Genomic DNA, 15,867 nt, shown 5'->3' with positions numbered 1-15,867 from the left:
ATGTTCATTTCCATGTTATTTGTGTTTATGTGTAAGGTGCTTTGGAAGTATTAGCTAGATGTTGCCATACTAAAGACTAACAAATAACATTAAAGATGAAAAAAAAAAGATTTGCTTTGTTCTGGGGAACTATTTAGTGAGAGTAAGGATTTATATATAAATAAATACACATGTGTACACTAAACTGTAAACTAATTACATTTTGCTGATTTTTTTTTTCTTTTAATTTCTTTACAATTGTATGCAAGAGTTTTTTGGCTGGTTGGGGTTTTTTTGTATCTGGGATCTCATCAACTGTGCATTTTAACCTATTCCTGCACTGCAGATGAATAGACCTTTCTGTCTAGGAGGAACCATGTCTTGCAAAATAGTTTTATGTGGGTAGTTTATTGTATCACTTGGGTCTTACCCTCATTTAAATCTTTCCTTTCCACCTTTGTAGAGAGACTCTGCAGGAAGTGCTGCGTCTTCTGAAGAGCACTGGTAATTCTCAAGTAGAATACATTGTCCGCATCATGAAAAAGTGGGCCAAGGAGAACAGAGTCCCTGTGTAAGGCAGTGCCACAAGATGAACCGGGTCAGTTGCTACTGTATGTCAGGCTGCAAGATGTGGGTCTGGGTTTCTCCTCTACATTCTGTCTCCTTCGTTGTAGGACTTCAGACATTCAAGCAGGTTTAGCCAGCTGAGGAAGAGTGTACTGCAGTGAGATTGCAAAACATTTAGCAAGTTGGTTCTTTTTTTAATTAAAACTTTTTATCTGTATTCCTCAAAGTTTCACTTTTTCAGTAGTAATTTCAACTGTCCACAAGTAAAGTGCTCCTCAAATATTCCCCAGATTTCTCCACAAGAGTTGCTGAACTCTTTGTGGGTTTTTTTTTCAGCAAGCCTTCTGGCTTCTGGAGAAGAATCATTTGTTACATGACTGAGACAAACCTATTTCAACAAGTGATAGAATGTGCAAATAGAGATGGTAATGGTGATAACAAAAAGCCATTACTAGGGTGTTATGGGAGAATGCCTTTTTTCATCAGTCCAGCCACCCCCATAGAGCATTTGCTACCATCCACAAGTCAGTGCAGAGATGGAGCATTGGCCACTTCTCTCTATTTCAGCAATATCTAAAGCCAGCTGGACAGCTTTCAGCTCTGCATCTGGATCCAACTTGATTCACCTTGTCCCTCATAGCTTCTGCGACTCGCCATATAGGGCTCCATACGGCAGCTTTCCATTTTTTGTTTGTCCCTACAATACAACAGGAAACATGAGTAAAGAGAGCATATCACTTTCCATCTTCTGGTAGCTGATTATATAGTGGGCCCTCCTCAGTATGTATCACCTGCTCCTCTCCCTTTTCGAATGATAGTCTAAAATTCTCACCTCCAAGCCAGTTCATGATGATGTCCAAGATCTCTTTGTAATTAGGATTTCCTATTCATGCTCACTGTGTGATCAGAGCAATCCACTTAATTCACATTGCATCAGTGGCATCATGTGTGGGAAGAAATTTTCCTTTTAACATCCAGCTCAGCAGTGGCAGTTGGGGTGTCAGGAGGAGCTGTGCTTCAGTGCCAGTCACTTCTGAGGTGGCCTGAACCCCTTCATAAGCTGGCAGTATCTCTTTTACTTTTGGGATGTATCAGGCCTCAGATCCTTTGTATGCCTGACTCCACAACCCCAGAGGTTTTCCTCAGGTCTCCCCAGGCAGTTTTTCCAGAGGCTCCAGGTAGGACCATTCTCCCCGGCTGCAGTGTAGAGCACGTTTTTTTACAGCCTGCCCTTTCCTGACTGACCCAAGGGCTACTGCATGAGCAGTCTCTTGTTTAATCTGTTCAAAGGCTTGTTATTGTTCAGGGCTTCACTTGAAATCATTTTTCCATGTCACAAGGCAGAGGGGACTTACAATCCAACAGTACTCTGGGATATGCATTCTCCAAAAACCCAAAAACTCCAAAAACCTAAAAAAGCCTGTGTTTCCTTCTTGCTGGTTGGTGAGGGCATAGCTGCTATTTTGTTAATTGCCTCTATTGAAATCTGATCATGTCCATCTTGCCACTTCACTCCTAGGAACTGAATTTCCTGGGGAGATCCCTTGACCTTACTTTGTTTAATGGCAAAACCAGCTTTCAGGAGAATCTGGATTATCTTCTCCCCCTTCTCAAAAATTGCTCTGCCTGTTCCCACATACAACGATGTCATCAATGTACAGTAAGCGTTCTGGAGCCTCACCCTTTCCCAGTGCATTCTGGATCCATCCAGGCAAATGGTGGGACTGGGTTTCCACCCTTGGAAAGTCAGTTCCAAGTGTATGATGAATATTCATCACTAAAGCTCCACCCCCCACCTTTGTAACTGTAACAATAGTGAAAAAACAATTATACATTATTTGTAAAATTTTATAAATTTGTAAAATACTAAAGTATTTTTTATCTTTTTGGAGGAATTCTGAATGCCATATTCTCTACTGTCTGCATTGATTAAAGCTCTTAATTGAATGTCTGGTTGGTCTATGTTGCTTCATACTGCATGAGTTGAAATAATATATTCATTTTGCTGTGGAAGAAGGCAGGTTTGTGGCTGGTCATTAAGTGCATGTTCATTAATCAGTCAAAGTCAAGACAATGGCCTTGGTCCTGATCTTATGGTAGTTTGCTGAAAATAAGGCAGCTAAGTATATATGGAACATACACACCTCTCTGCCATTTAACATGTCAGTGTTTTTACTGCTTAAAGCAAAAAATCTGGGTATCAACAATCAGGTGTCTGGAAGTACATTGATAGTTGTGGCTACTTGCATTTGCATCTAGAAACCGATCCATCATACAATAACACAGCCTTTAGCAGGGGCAAGGATTATGTTACACTAATTCAAAAAAGATGGGAAAGAAGCGGCATTTTCACTGAAAGCAGTTACAAAATATGTTTCACTTATAAATGGCATTTTTCTTTTCCATCTCAGTTTAATTAACTTGGAAACAGATCGGGAATACAATTATGAATCTTGGTACAAAGCTTCAAAAAATCATGTTGGTAGCTTTGTAGCAGATGTTAAATGCATCTAATTACTCCCTTTATTGAAGCTTAACCTGCAGGACAGCTGAAGAGCATCCAAATCAATTACAGACCATTTTACATGTTAGTTGAATCTCCTGAAATAAGTCTGATGGCATTGAAGCATAAGGGGCTTGGGGAGTAATTTTAAATTCTCTTGTCTGTGACCAGTGAAGAAGTTTTTTAAAACCTCACTTTTATTTACTATAATCATAATGTCATATTTTACATGCTAAATAGTGTGGAGTTTAGCACAGTGCATTTTACTGACTGGTAATAAAGCTTTTGTCATTTAAGATATAACAGGGGACTGCAGAACTTTGCCTTGAGCAGTGATAAAATAAAAGATACATTATGTATTGTCTTAGCACTTAGGTCTTGGTAATGGAACAGATATGTAGGTACTATTAAAATGCAGAACAAGAAAAGTTCTGCGATACTGGTGTGTATTTTACCTTAGAAATACGTCTAGAATGTATCTCCCATTGTTTAATCTGAGATGGCATTCAAAGAACAGATGTGAGAATAGGAGGTGCCTTAGCTGATACGGAAGTAGAATTTAATAAAGTATATCTGCAGCTGTTCCTCAGATAGTTAACAAAATTTTATCCCTGCCCATTTCCATATTTCCCTGAACTGTGGAAATTTAAGGAGTCAAGGTATTCTAAAAAAGATGTCTAGGAGTGAAGGTAGATGTGGAGGAAAACAACACAAGTGACCTATTCAGAACAGGCAGTGAAGAATGCACGCCCAGAGTCAGGGAAACAGGTCAGTTTATTGGGTCAGGAGTAAGTGCATTACAAAACTGAAACAGTGGCATTTCAGATTATGTAGTGGAAGGGAGACTAAGGTAGAGACAAATTGCTGCATCATCAGAATTTCAAGGAAGAGTATTGAAATTACAGCTATTTGTTATATTCTGAATAATCATCTGTTTCTGGTTAAAAAAAAAGGTACAGAGAACGCACAGAAGGTACTGTGCTAGTGATCATATCACTAGTAGTGACCGGTAGAGAAAGCCAAACCCGAAACAGCGTGTAATTGCTTTTGTTTGGGTGCTTATCCACTCCTCATGTATAAGGAAGTCAATCTTGAATTAAACTTGGTAATACCTGGACATCTATGCCAGTAACATCTAAGTGAATTACACTGCAGAGGAGGACATTAATCCTGTCTGCTGCTGTGAGTTCCAGAATAACATCTGCTTCGGCCAACATCTGAATTGATTCAATATATCTTGGTTTACTTCTGGAATCCAACATATATCTTCTAGTAACAGCTGGAGCCAAAGAACTTACTAAACTGGAGGTGGCAATTTCATTTTGAAAGAAAAATCCTGTCACATTCCAGCTCTGGACTGTAGCAGGCATTTAGGTTTATGTAGTTCCCTCAGCTTGAAAATTGCTCATTGATCTTCCTAACAAAGCTGTCTAAGGTTGAATGAGGAACTTGGCCATTAGGTAGTAAGACACAAAGTAAACAATTACATATATAGGTGTTGCTACACGTAGCTTCACTTTATGGGACCTCTACATACATTGAAGAAAACGTCTGGGTTTTGCCTATCAGTTTACTTATTAACCATTTTTCCTCGCTGTTATCTCTAGAAGTAATTTCCACTCACTCTTTTTGGAGTTTCGTTTCCAGATTTCTCTCTTCTCTTTTAATCTATTCATATGATCATTAAATAAGTAGATAATCACATGAAAGTGTTACCGGTAACCTTAAAATCAAATAATCAACTGCTAAATAACCTGGCCTGACATTACACACTATAAGATGGTAGATTTCATCAGCTAATCTTTATGTTGAATCCAATAGCTAACTCAATTTACCATGAAATATTTGCCAGAAAAACTTTAAGAGTCCTAATTTAAAGGTGGATAATGAAAAATCCATAGTTCTACTTTGCAGTTAAATCACATTTGCTGTTTTAGAAACTGTACCTTAATTCTTAATTGAACTTGTTTGGCCTTGCTTTCTAATATTTGAATCTTTCAAGGATCTTCATTGCTGTTAGCCATTAAATCCAGGCATTCTTTGGTTTGGGTTGGGGGTTTTGGTGGTTTTCAGTTTGGGGTGGTTTTTTTTCATCTTTAGGCATGCATAAAGCTCAGCAAGTCAACTCTCTCTGTGTGAAAGACAGCTCTCTTGTAAGGGTATTTTCCAAGATGGAAAACTGGCAATTGGTTTGTCAACAGACTTTTTTCCAAAACAGTGCTGTGTAGCACTGGGCATAATTTATGACTGTATATAACACTGGAATATGTTCCTCCATACTGCTGCTTCCTGTTCTCCTACTCATAGACTGCATATTATCATATTTTTTGTCATATTATCACAGGGGAAGCTTGCATTAAATTGCTTCTCGACTGTGACATGACATCCCAGGTTTTCCCCTAACCAGCATTTTCCAGGATGCAGCCAGTCCCTCAGAAGAAACAGCCTACTTGCAGTTCTACAAAACTGTATTTTGTTTGAATGGGCATAGTTTTCCAGCTTATGCAGATCATGCTGAATGACTATCTTATCCTCACTTATTACTGGCCCATTTCTCTGTGGATGTTTATTAGTGTTGCTTTACATCTATATCTGGATTATCAAGGGATCTGTTGAATCCTCCATCCTTCCAGGGGCTCCAAAACATTCTGTTAATGATGACTGATGGCTACTTTTCATCATCTGTCATTCTCAACTTACTTAACAGGTACCTTATAAATACTGTATTATGCTATTCTTGTAAATTAGGTATACGACATCAGAAATATATGTGTTGGGTTTGTAGGAACTGCAGTATTGTTGTATTCAGGTAAACTTGTAAAAGATCCATATAATGGGAGATAATACTTCCCATTAATTTTTTATTAGATGAACCTTAAAGCATCTCAGAGAGATTGATGGAGTCCAGCAGTTCAAGTCCTTTTGCAGAATTTGAAACAATTTTTTCTTGCCCATGTAATCACATTTAGCCACACACTAAAAACTTACTTTTTTAAAAACTTTAATTTGGAATAAATAAAGTAGGCATTTCACATCTCTGAGCAAGGGATGGTTCCCAAATTCCTTACAGGTCTTGCTTACTTGATGAATTATGCTAATTTTAATTTTACAATAAAAGTCTATATTTAGTAAGAGCTGTGACTTTTGAGAAGACATAATGCATTCTTCAAATAAAAAGAGAACTTCTGTTTCAATTCATACTTACACATTGAATTATGCTTAATTACTCCACATTATATAATTGGGAATTCTTTAGGAGAGTTTCAAATAACAAATGCAGTAAAATAAGTCATGGTCTTCAAAATGTTTTTAAACTAGACCTTCAAGACCCTGGGTCTTCTGTTATTTTGATAGGAAATATGCTATGGGATAGTTTTGCAACAGTTGTCAGATACAGCTGAATCTAACTAAAAAGTGAAATACTACCTATGCTGTTGTGTCTGAAGTGCATTTTCGTGGACCTTTTTTGGAAGTCCTCAAACCACACTTTAAGCTGGTCCTTGACTGGAGATGAGTGATGAGCCTTAGACTCCACCATCTGCTCCTTGATCACTGTAAGCAACTTCTGTGTGGTCACTTCTATGGAAAGACACACATAACAGTGCAGAATTATATAATATAGAATAACATTATAAGAATACATATGTTAAGATTGCTTACATCACATAGAAAAGAACTGTGCTTCAGTTCTAATAGCTACATTGCTCATTGTAACAGCTACAATTTGCTTTGATGATTTTGTCCTTCTTAGCATAATGGGATCATTATGCCCATCTACTTCAAAACTACTAGTAATCTTTTCCTTGCCTGACATTAGTGGGCAAGGCCATTAAATGAGTAGCCATTATGTGACAAAACTCAATGTCTTATTTTGCAGAGCTGGTGAATTAATTCGTATCACATGAAGTCAGTGTATCTCATGAATATCAATCCATGTGTGAAAGCTGTGTCAAAGAAAATGTTACAAAAATCAAATTATGAAACCTGACAACCACGTCTTATACTGCCTGGTATATTCCCAGTAGTGGTGATTATCCTAATATTTGTATTCTACAAGTTCAGTCTTACTTTTGTCTGACTTACTCATGATGCCACATGTGCTGAACTTGGTTATCACTGGACAAACCGAGACGCTGGTTGTTTATATAAAACAATGATGGGTGTCCCCACAATTCAAAGGCATAAGAGCTATTTTCCAGTCACAACGAAGTAATTCCTGAGGCAAGCTTTACAAGACTGCCCACTCAGTTTAGCCAGGTATTCTCAAACAGGTTTAATCGCTGTCCACTTTAAATTTCTGTGCATTCTCCTTCCCTACTGAGCGTTTTCCCTTCTCATCCACACAGTACTGTGACAGGCCTTACAGGACTACCACTGAGTACTGCCAATGTACTGCTGTTTTCTACTTACCTCTTCCTCCCCCAGCTACACCTCTGAGCATGACTTGCTTCGCTTGCACGTTACCACCATTCAAGTCAAGATTTTTTCATTTTTGTAAAATGCTGAGTCCTATGGAGGACTAGAAATCAGCATGACACTAAGAAATAACTCAGTATCTTAAATTAGTGAGGAAGTATTCAGGTAAGAATAGACTGTACAATTACTTGCCAATGTTGGGGTAGTTCTTTTTAAGGTCAGAAAAATTACATTTGAAATAATACTGTTATACAGAAAATGTAGTTTGTTTTCACAAGCAATTCTACTATGTAGCATCCACTCTATTCTTAAAATTATCACTGCTACTGCTGCTATTCTACATGTGTTTTAATACACTTTAAAAAGTTTACATTTCTTATGTCTTCTTAAAATACAACTTGAGGTGGAAAGAAAAGTTTTATAAAATTTCAGTCTGTCTAAACTATTCTTGTATGAAAAATTGTATTTCATATGTAATTTTTCAGATGCTATTTTTAATGCTGTGGCAGCTCAAGTGCAGCTTTGTGTTGAATCTGCAAGCTCAGTATGTAGTTAATTCTCGATGATAAATATGTGCTTCGCTTTTTGAAGGCAATTTGACTTGGAAATAAAATCATGGACGTATGAAAATGCTGAAATGCACATGCAAAGTATGCGTCTGACTATTCTGATCATAAGCTGATACAAATGTTAAACATGCCCTAATTTGTTTATGCAATCACCCTCAGCTGTTTGTGATAATATGCACTTACTTTGGTGAAGAACTTTATATAAGTAAAAGCTGTTTCCAGCGTGCTGAGAGGCATTGAAAAGCTTGGTTAGGAAATTGAAGTTTTGGTAAAAACAGTCTGAAAGTGAAAGGAGTAACTAAAAAAAAAAAAAAGAAAAAAGAAAGAAAATAACAGGAGGAGAGAGAAAGGAAGGGAAAGGGAAAGGGAAAGGGAAAGGGAAAAGATTCCTGCAAGGTGACGGTCAAATATTATGTTGTATGTCTTTATATCTTCTAGGAGCTTGCTTTTCAATCTACACATATGTATTAAATGAAATTCTCCTTTTTGCAAGAATGAATGTTGTTTTCTGAACAGTAACTATAATAATTTTTCATATATTACAGTATTAAATAAATTTCTGATAATTATGTGTGGCTCATCTTCGCAAACGCAGATTTGGGCAGGGCTGTCCCCACGTGGGTGTGCCCTTCCAGCCTGCGCAGTGGAGTTTTAGGTGAGGCACAGCGTGCGCAGAACTGGCCCCACCGTTTAAGTCCTGAGGTCCATCTGCCACGGCCGAGCGAGCTTGGACAGTGCCAGTGAAGTCCTCAGGACTAGAACCTACAGCACCCAGCATTTCCCAGGAGGTGTCCCATCCAAGTACTAATCCAGGGCTGACCCTGCTTAGCTTCCGAGATCTGGCAGGATCGGATGTCAGGGAGGCATTTAACTGCCTTATTAAAATAGTTATAATTCACAAGAAACTAGACAATATCACAGTGGCAAGTGACCAAGGCTCGTCTAGACTGTAGTCTGCCTGACTGCTCTCAAGGGCACCAAGAGTGTCTTGTCCTTGACACTCAGAAGAGAAACCCTGAGCAAGAGCAATTCTGTGGCAAGTTAGCTTTTGTACTGCTGAGCATTACTTCCAGACCATTTTACCTCATTAAACAGCATTACTGCTTTCAGTATAGAAATTGCAATTTAACCTGAGAACTCCCTACCTGGGCAATCCTCCTTATTTGTGTTATAGGTGGGTGTAAGAGCTACTTGAAATTGTGACTCATATTCTTGTGTAGTTTTACCTACTGTTGGAAGGAAAAACTAAATAAAATCAGCAGACAGTAATACAGAAATAAGAAAATCATCTGATTCCAAAGTTGCAGACAGGCTGGTAATCTCTGGCTGCCTTCAGGGATGCTGACCTGATGGAACAGGCTTTTCACTGGAGATGAGCATCCCATGCTGCAAGTACAAATGGTGCAAATGAGGAAAAAAGTGAGCACATAATCCCTCTCTATTTCTGTAAACATCTAGGTGTTTTTACATTCTCAAATGAACAGGTGTGATTCATAAAAGAGCTACCATTAAGGAACTCTGTTATTTTCAAAGACAGCACCTCCTCAATTTTAAACTCGGCATAAGTATGGTTTAAGTGACATTGTTAGTCACAATCAGCATGTAACAGGCAGATGCTCCTCAGTTTAAGCTTCTTTACCAGTTCATTGAAATCGGCTCCCTTTCTATACAGTTGTATTTTTAAAGAAAAAACTTGTGTATGTGTGTTACTTGGTACTCCTCTACAAAATCTGTGTTTATTGCTGATGTAACCCTTCGTGCTGTTCTTTGCATCTGCAAGAAAATCCAGGATTTTAGGTAAAAGCTTATTTTAAAGAATCATTAAATCATTCATTGAAAAAGACCTTTGAGTCCAACCATTTACGCAGCACTGCCACATTCACCGCTAGGCCATGTCCCCAAGTGCCACACCTAGACAGCTTTTAAACGCCTCCAGGAAGTGTGACTCAACCACTTTCCTGGGGAGCCTGTTCCATTGCTTGACAACCTTTTTGGTGAAGAGATTTCTCCTCTTCCAATTTTTCCTCTTTCCAATTAAAACCCCCTCTGGCGCAATTTCAGGCCAATTTTCTCTTGTGCTATATTACTTTGGTAATTTGGTGGTTCTAATTTTCTTGTGATCACTTAGAAAGTAACTAATTTTTTTTTGCTCTATTTCTTTCTCCTTAGTAGAAAGTAAAGAGTAAACCTGCAAAGAGGAATTTCCTAGAGAGTGTAGACCTCTAACTAATCTTCACTGCTTGGCAGGGAAAACCTCTCAGGGGCTGACATTCCCAAATTAATGTTAGTTAAGACACTTCACCTGGAATCATATTACTGCAGAAGTTTACAGCTTATTTATCAGCCTCAAGTGAGTTCACCCTTAACATTAGGAAAGCTTAAAGACAGAAGTTATCTCCTTGCTTCACCAAGAAATCCTGACCCCAGAAGCAGAAACAATTATTAAGTAAAAAATAAGATGTAACTAGAGAAATGTTATTTACCATTGATTTTGCTGCTGTTATCCAAGGGAGCAATTTACCTGTGTTCTGCTTGGTAAATGGACCTACTTAAAAGCTGATGTTTAATGTCTCAGTATTTCATTTTCTCTCCAAGATCGAAAGCTGTTCTCACAGCAGCTTCTTCAAGCACCTTGCCCTCCTTGGCAAGGATGCAGTTCTTCTTTCCTTTTTCTCTCATTGTTTTTTCTTCCTAACCTGCTGTTCTGCCCAAACCCAGCACTTGAAGCTTTGAATTATCTTGAGGTTCCTCTAAGTCAACAGTCTTATCCTATTTATTAGCTTAAAGAATGTTACAATGTTCTGTAGAGCATAAAAACCACCAGTCATACAGAAGTTGTGTAGGTTTTGAAGTTCTCCTTGAGAAATTACACTTGAACAGCATGGATGATGGATAACACCCCCACTTTGACTGAGGAATTCACACTGCCATGACACACCCACTTCTGTAAATCCCTCTGCTTTTTTCACATAAAGACTTGACCTGATTTCTAGCTTATTTTTAATGTGACATAAAAGTCAACATTTTGGTTTTATCAGCTACCTACCAGATACATACTCATGCCATTTACGTTGTCCTGACACACAATATGGCGCTGGAAGACCACTCATCATCTCAGCAAATGAACAAAAGATGCACCTAAACTCACTTCTAAAGGTAAAAAGCATCTCCAGTTACAGAAGCAATAACTATCTTTTGCCTAATAATTTTCTCCACTCTTAAAACATCCTATTGCCATTGAAACCTTGCACTTTTACTTAGGTTTGTTCAAAGCTTTTCTTGAAGCTCTGGAGTGTCTCATAGGCTCAAAGTTTCATTCTCCAAGAAGTAAGATTTGACTAGTTCACAGGGAGCACTATACCAGTGCATGGGGTAAAGCTCACAATCATGGTTCCTCTTCCTCAAAATTGTGACAAATGAGTATTACTGCACTGCTAAACAATATCCTAATTACCTGAAGCTAATGCATGCACTCTTTCTAGAGTGAATCTGGCATTTCTCTACCTGTCCAAACACCATTTACTTCACTGAAAAGTATACTTTGGACTTTTTAAGGCTGTTCTAGAGCTGCAGCTAACTTTAAAGTACATGTGCCTGAGGAGAGAATGTTCTGCAGGAAACACTATTTTTACTTTAAAGAACAACAATGATAAAAATGAAAAGATAAGGGGGAAGGATCCTATAGAGAAATTAGTTTTCTAAATGGTTTGAATGGCATTGGTGTTTGGCTTTGGAAAGAAAGAGGGGGGTGGTTTCCTTGATCCTGGATCTGGCAGGAACCAACTTGGTAAAGCTGTAGGAGGGAAGAGAAGTTAAAAAAAATTACACTTGAATTCAGAGAGCATCATTAAAAAGAAAACCAGCAATGCCAGCCACGTTGTTGGTGCAGTTGATTCTTGCAGTTCTAGTAAAGGCTGCACAAACACCATCCAGCTGCAGCTGTACCACCTCCTGACACAACAGTGGAAGTTGCAGGGGCTGTGGCAGCACCTTTAGTGAAAGGACCATAAGGATCAACAAGATGCCTGGTTGGACCATAAGAAACCGAGGAGGATACAGTGACAAGCAACCAATGGAAAAACATAGGTGCCAGTGCTCACCTGAAGCAAAGCAGACGACAAACTGCCATCCCACACCACCTAAGATTATTATTTATATAAGCAGAGCATACTTTCTTCTGCATCCCTGGCCAAGGACCAGAGGCTCATAGCTCATGGAAGTGTTCAGCCTTTGAAGCTGAAAGCTCCCTGGAAACAAACACAACTGATAAGGACAGCTGTGCCTTCTGATGGGCCCTGGGCAGGGTGTCCAGCCTAGAGGAAGCCACAGATGCTGCACAGTACCTTCCATTAGGCCCACAAGAACAGCAAGCACTGGTCTCTAACAAAACAGGGTACAGCTCTGACTCTATCTCAACCAACACTAACAGCCCAAAAGGAAGACAGAGTGCTACAGACAGGAGCCATGCCAAAGCAGAGCAGCAGGATCCCACCTGCACCAGGGTAGAAGCCTCTGGTCGCTTGCTGCACTGTCTCAGTTGTGTTCTGTATTTGAAGGAAGGTCAGGTCAACAAAGTGCCACTCACTGATGTAACTGGAGCACCTGTAGTTTTGAGCATCTGCTTTGTCTAATCTGTTCATGCTGGTTTTCACCAGTGAAATAAAAAGCAGCTTCAATCTCACCTCAAAATTACTCTTATTCTGCAGTTGGTTTATTGTTTTAGACCCTTAATGTGCCTCTTTCAAGAGACACTTTCATTACTGTGTCCTTCAGGTAACATACAAAGGGAAGGAATCTGTATACTAGCATGGTCATATCCAAAGAGAAAGCAAAATAATTGGCAAAATTAACTACTTTTTTAAAAAAAGTTGTTGTTTTTATTTTGTGTTGCACTGAGAAGTGCAACATGTTATATACTATGTACAAAAAATACCTGAGACAGGGCTTAATGCCAAAGAACAAAACAGGTAGCAGAACAGGAAAAAAATTATGAAAAAATCACAATCTAACTCTTCTTGGAACTGTTTGATATGGCACAAGCCTGGAACACTTCTGGTGTATTCAAAACTAAATTCCTTGAGAACTTAAGATCTACTAGATTTGGTTGTTTTCTTGTCTTTCCTGACTGCTTCTAGTACCTTAGAACAAATGTAATATTAACATATTCTAGTTATTGCCCTACACTGTTTTTACACTGCAACCAGGACAATTTGAAGCACTAGATTCAGATAATTGCAAAACTCATTTTCTGCTATACATTCGTTACTTCTGAATATAGTTCCCTATATCTCAGGGAGCTGAAAGACAGAATAGATTTTTAGGTTGGATACTTAAAATGCACAGCTTATTGTTGTAGTTTGGGATTATTATGTAAATTCTCTCCCCTGCCACTAACTGTCCATGCCAGCAGTTAACAAAAGAAGTAGTTAACTGCTGATCACTTGGATGGGGGCAGGTTTGTCTCTTTTGGTTTTGGGGACATCTTTCTTTTAGCTCGGCAGAACGCAGGAGCGGTGGCTGCTGAGGAGGGAAGTTGCTCTGCTGGCACTGCTGGGGCTTCTGGCTGAGACGTTCCTTTTCTCCTCACCGTGGCTGTTTCTCCTGGTTCCTGCATCTGGGATCCCGGGCCTCTGTTCCAGCCTCACCACCGCCTGCACCGACACGGCCTGCCCGCCCCGGCTGGGACAGTGACCTGGGAGAGAGAGAGGTGTGCAGCTGCTTTTGCAGGACACGTGGTGGTTCCCCACTTTCAGCTTTCTTTTTTCCTTCATCTGGGACAAGAGACACAGAGTTCATCTGAGAGCTCATCACTCATCTGTCTCGCTGGAGACGGACTGGGAACTACTGGGAACTCACTCCGCAGCCAGCCGGACTGTGACATTTGGCACTGCTTAAGTATAACTTTCCCCCGGGAGGAAAAACCTGCTGGGTTTTGTTGTTGTTTTTTTTTTTTTTGTTGGGTTTTTTTTCCTTTCTCTTGTGGTGTTGGAGAAGCGGTTTGCACTAGTCTGTTTACATATATATATATATCAGTTAAGAACAGTTATCCTTCTTATATTAAAATTCCTTTTTCTTAAATTTGATAAAGTGTGGCGTCATTATTGTGGAGAAGGCCCCCTCCCCCCGCTTGTGGGTAAAAATTTTTAGGTTTTTTTTCCCCTCAAACCAAGACACTGATCTTCATCACTTTCCATGGATGCATCCAAGTATTACCTGTGAACAAAATACCTGTTTTACTTATTTCAATGTCTAGTCTCCTATCTTCTAATTGAAAGCAAGCATTCAGCAGAGCTGCAGGAGAGCCTGTGACTTCCACGTAAGATTTCTGTTTGATGAGCAATAAATTGCTCTTTTCCTGAGCAAAGGGCCCTTTTTACCATCACAGGGTTTAATGACATAGACTACACAGGAACTTTGATGAGGAGAATCTTCCTGGCAGGATCTGCAGGTCTGGAGCTTAGCAATACTCAGTTTGAATCTAGAAATACATTGTCTATTCTGTGCATCACCAGACAGCTGTATGAAATTCTCAACAGAAAAGTGGGATCACCAGATTATTTTATTCATATTTGAGGAATACCTCTAATGAGCTTGCTAGTCATACAAGAACATGCAAGGTTTTATGATAAAACAAATCTCTTTGACTATGATGCTAGATGAAACCTTTCAAGCTTCAAAAGGAGACAGTTTACATTTCTCAGATCAGATCAGCCATTCCAGTGATTTCATGCTGCAAGCAGTATTCTGTCTCAAATGCCCTCCATTCCCTGTTAGTGATGATGTAACTTTCAATAACATCATTCTAGTGTCAAAGATCCTCTCTGGAGTCTCGATAAAATTCAAAAGATTTCCTATGCAAGGAGAGGAAAGCATCAAGCATGGCGATGAATGCAATTTGGGAAGTGGAGTAATGTGATGCAAACAACAGTCTGCTATAATTATCCAAATAATACACAGACACGAATTTTTTGCATAAGATGAGTACATTTTTTAAAAACCAAACCACTTTTACCTAGTATTTCTGAGTCTAAAAAACGAAAAGGAAAAAAACCCCGAGGCTTTTTCTCTGCTCCAATTAAGCTGGAGGCTGCAACGTACTTGAAGATGTTCGCAAGCTTCCTGAAACTTTGCATTGCCTTGGTGGCACACCTCCATCTGGAAGGACCAGCCACAGTCTGTCAAAGTAGGCGGTGACAGACTGAAACGCTTGCACTGTTTGCAGGCAGCTCCTGCTCATGAGGGAAGTGTCGCTGCTGCTCAGACCCTGCCTTCGCCTTCCCTGCGCTGTCCCCTCTCTAGAGGACAACTCTTCACCAATTCAGAACTGCTTCTCCCTGCAGCAGCCAGAGCTGGTGCCCTACAGACCAGAAATGGCCACTGACCATCTCCCTTTCCCCCGAGGACAGACCGGCGCCCAGAGCCGCGGCTGCTGTTGTGCAGCAGCATGTCGGGATCAGCCCCGTGCGGCGGGCGCGATTCTGCCAACCCCCGGTGTGCTCGGCCGCTCCCTCGGCGGGGCTGCTGCCCCCGAGCCCCGTCGCGGGCTGGCACGGCCGCGCTCCCGGCACAGCGCCCTCGATTCCGGCCGGGGATTAGGGCTTTGCTCCGGTGACCGACCCGCCGCCGCCGCCCTGAGCGGCTCAGCGCCCCTTCCTTCCGCTCCCGGGCAGGACCGGTACCCGCTCGCCGCCGGGGCCGCCATTGCCCCGCGCCGGGCCCGGCGTGCGCATCGCCCTGGCAACGGGGGCGGGCGCGGCCGCGGGCGGCGTGACGTCCGGGGGAAGCTGAGCGCTAACAGCGGCGACGGGGCCCGGCGCGCCTGCGCGGCTGCGG

The 15,867-nt window shown here is 40.5% G+C and overlaps 1 protein-coding gene across 2 annotated transcripts in view; it reads left to right on the top strand.

The window, feature by feature from the left end:
• Nucleotides 1-14,062, top strand: part of IFT56 (intraflagellar transport 56) — a 61,088-nt gene extending 47,026 nt beyond the window's left edge. Inside the window, exons 18-19 of one of the 2 annotated variants that reach the window (XM_071551922.1) lie at nt 443-577; nt 13,528-14,062. In XM_071551922.1, the coding sequence (XP_071408023.1) occupies nt 443-554 (112 nt within the window). In that variant the 3' untranslated portion in view covers nt 555-577; nt 13,528-14,062. Of the gene's footprint in view, nt 1-442; nt 578-2,065; nt 2,494-13,527 lie in introns of those variants that run through there. The other variant, XM_071551920.1, reaches the window with a different exon arrangement.
• Nucleotides 14,063-15,867: the final 1,805 nt, after the last annotated feature.

This window comes from Pithys albifrons, chromosome 3 (genome assembly GCF_047495875.1).
Source record: "Pithys albifrons albifrons isolate INPA30051 chromosome 3, PitAlb_v1, whole genome shotgun sequence".
Classification (NCBI taxonomy): Eukaryota; Metazoa; Chordata; class Aves; order Passeriformes; family Thamnophilidae; genus Pithys; species Pithys albifrons.
The sequence above is the reverse complement of the archived record's forward strand: the minus strand, read 5'-3'. Positions and strand labels throughout refer to the sequence as shown.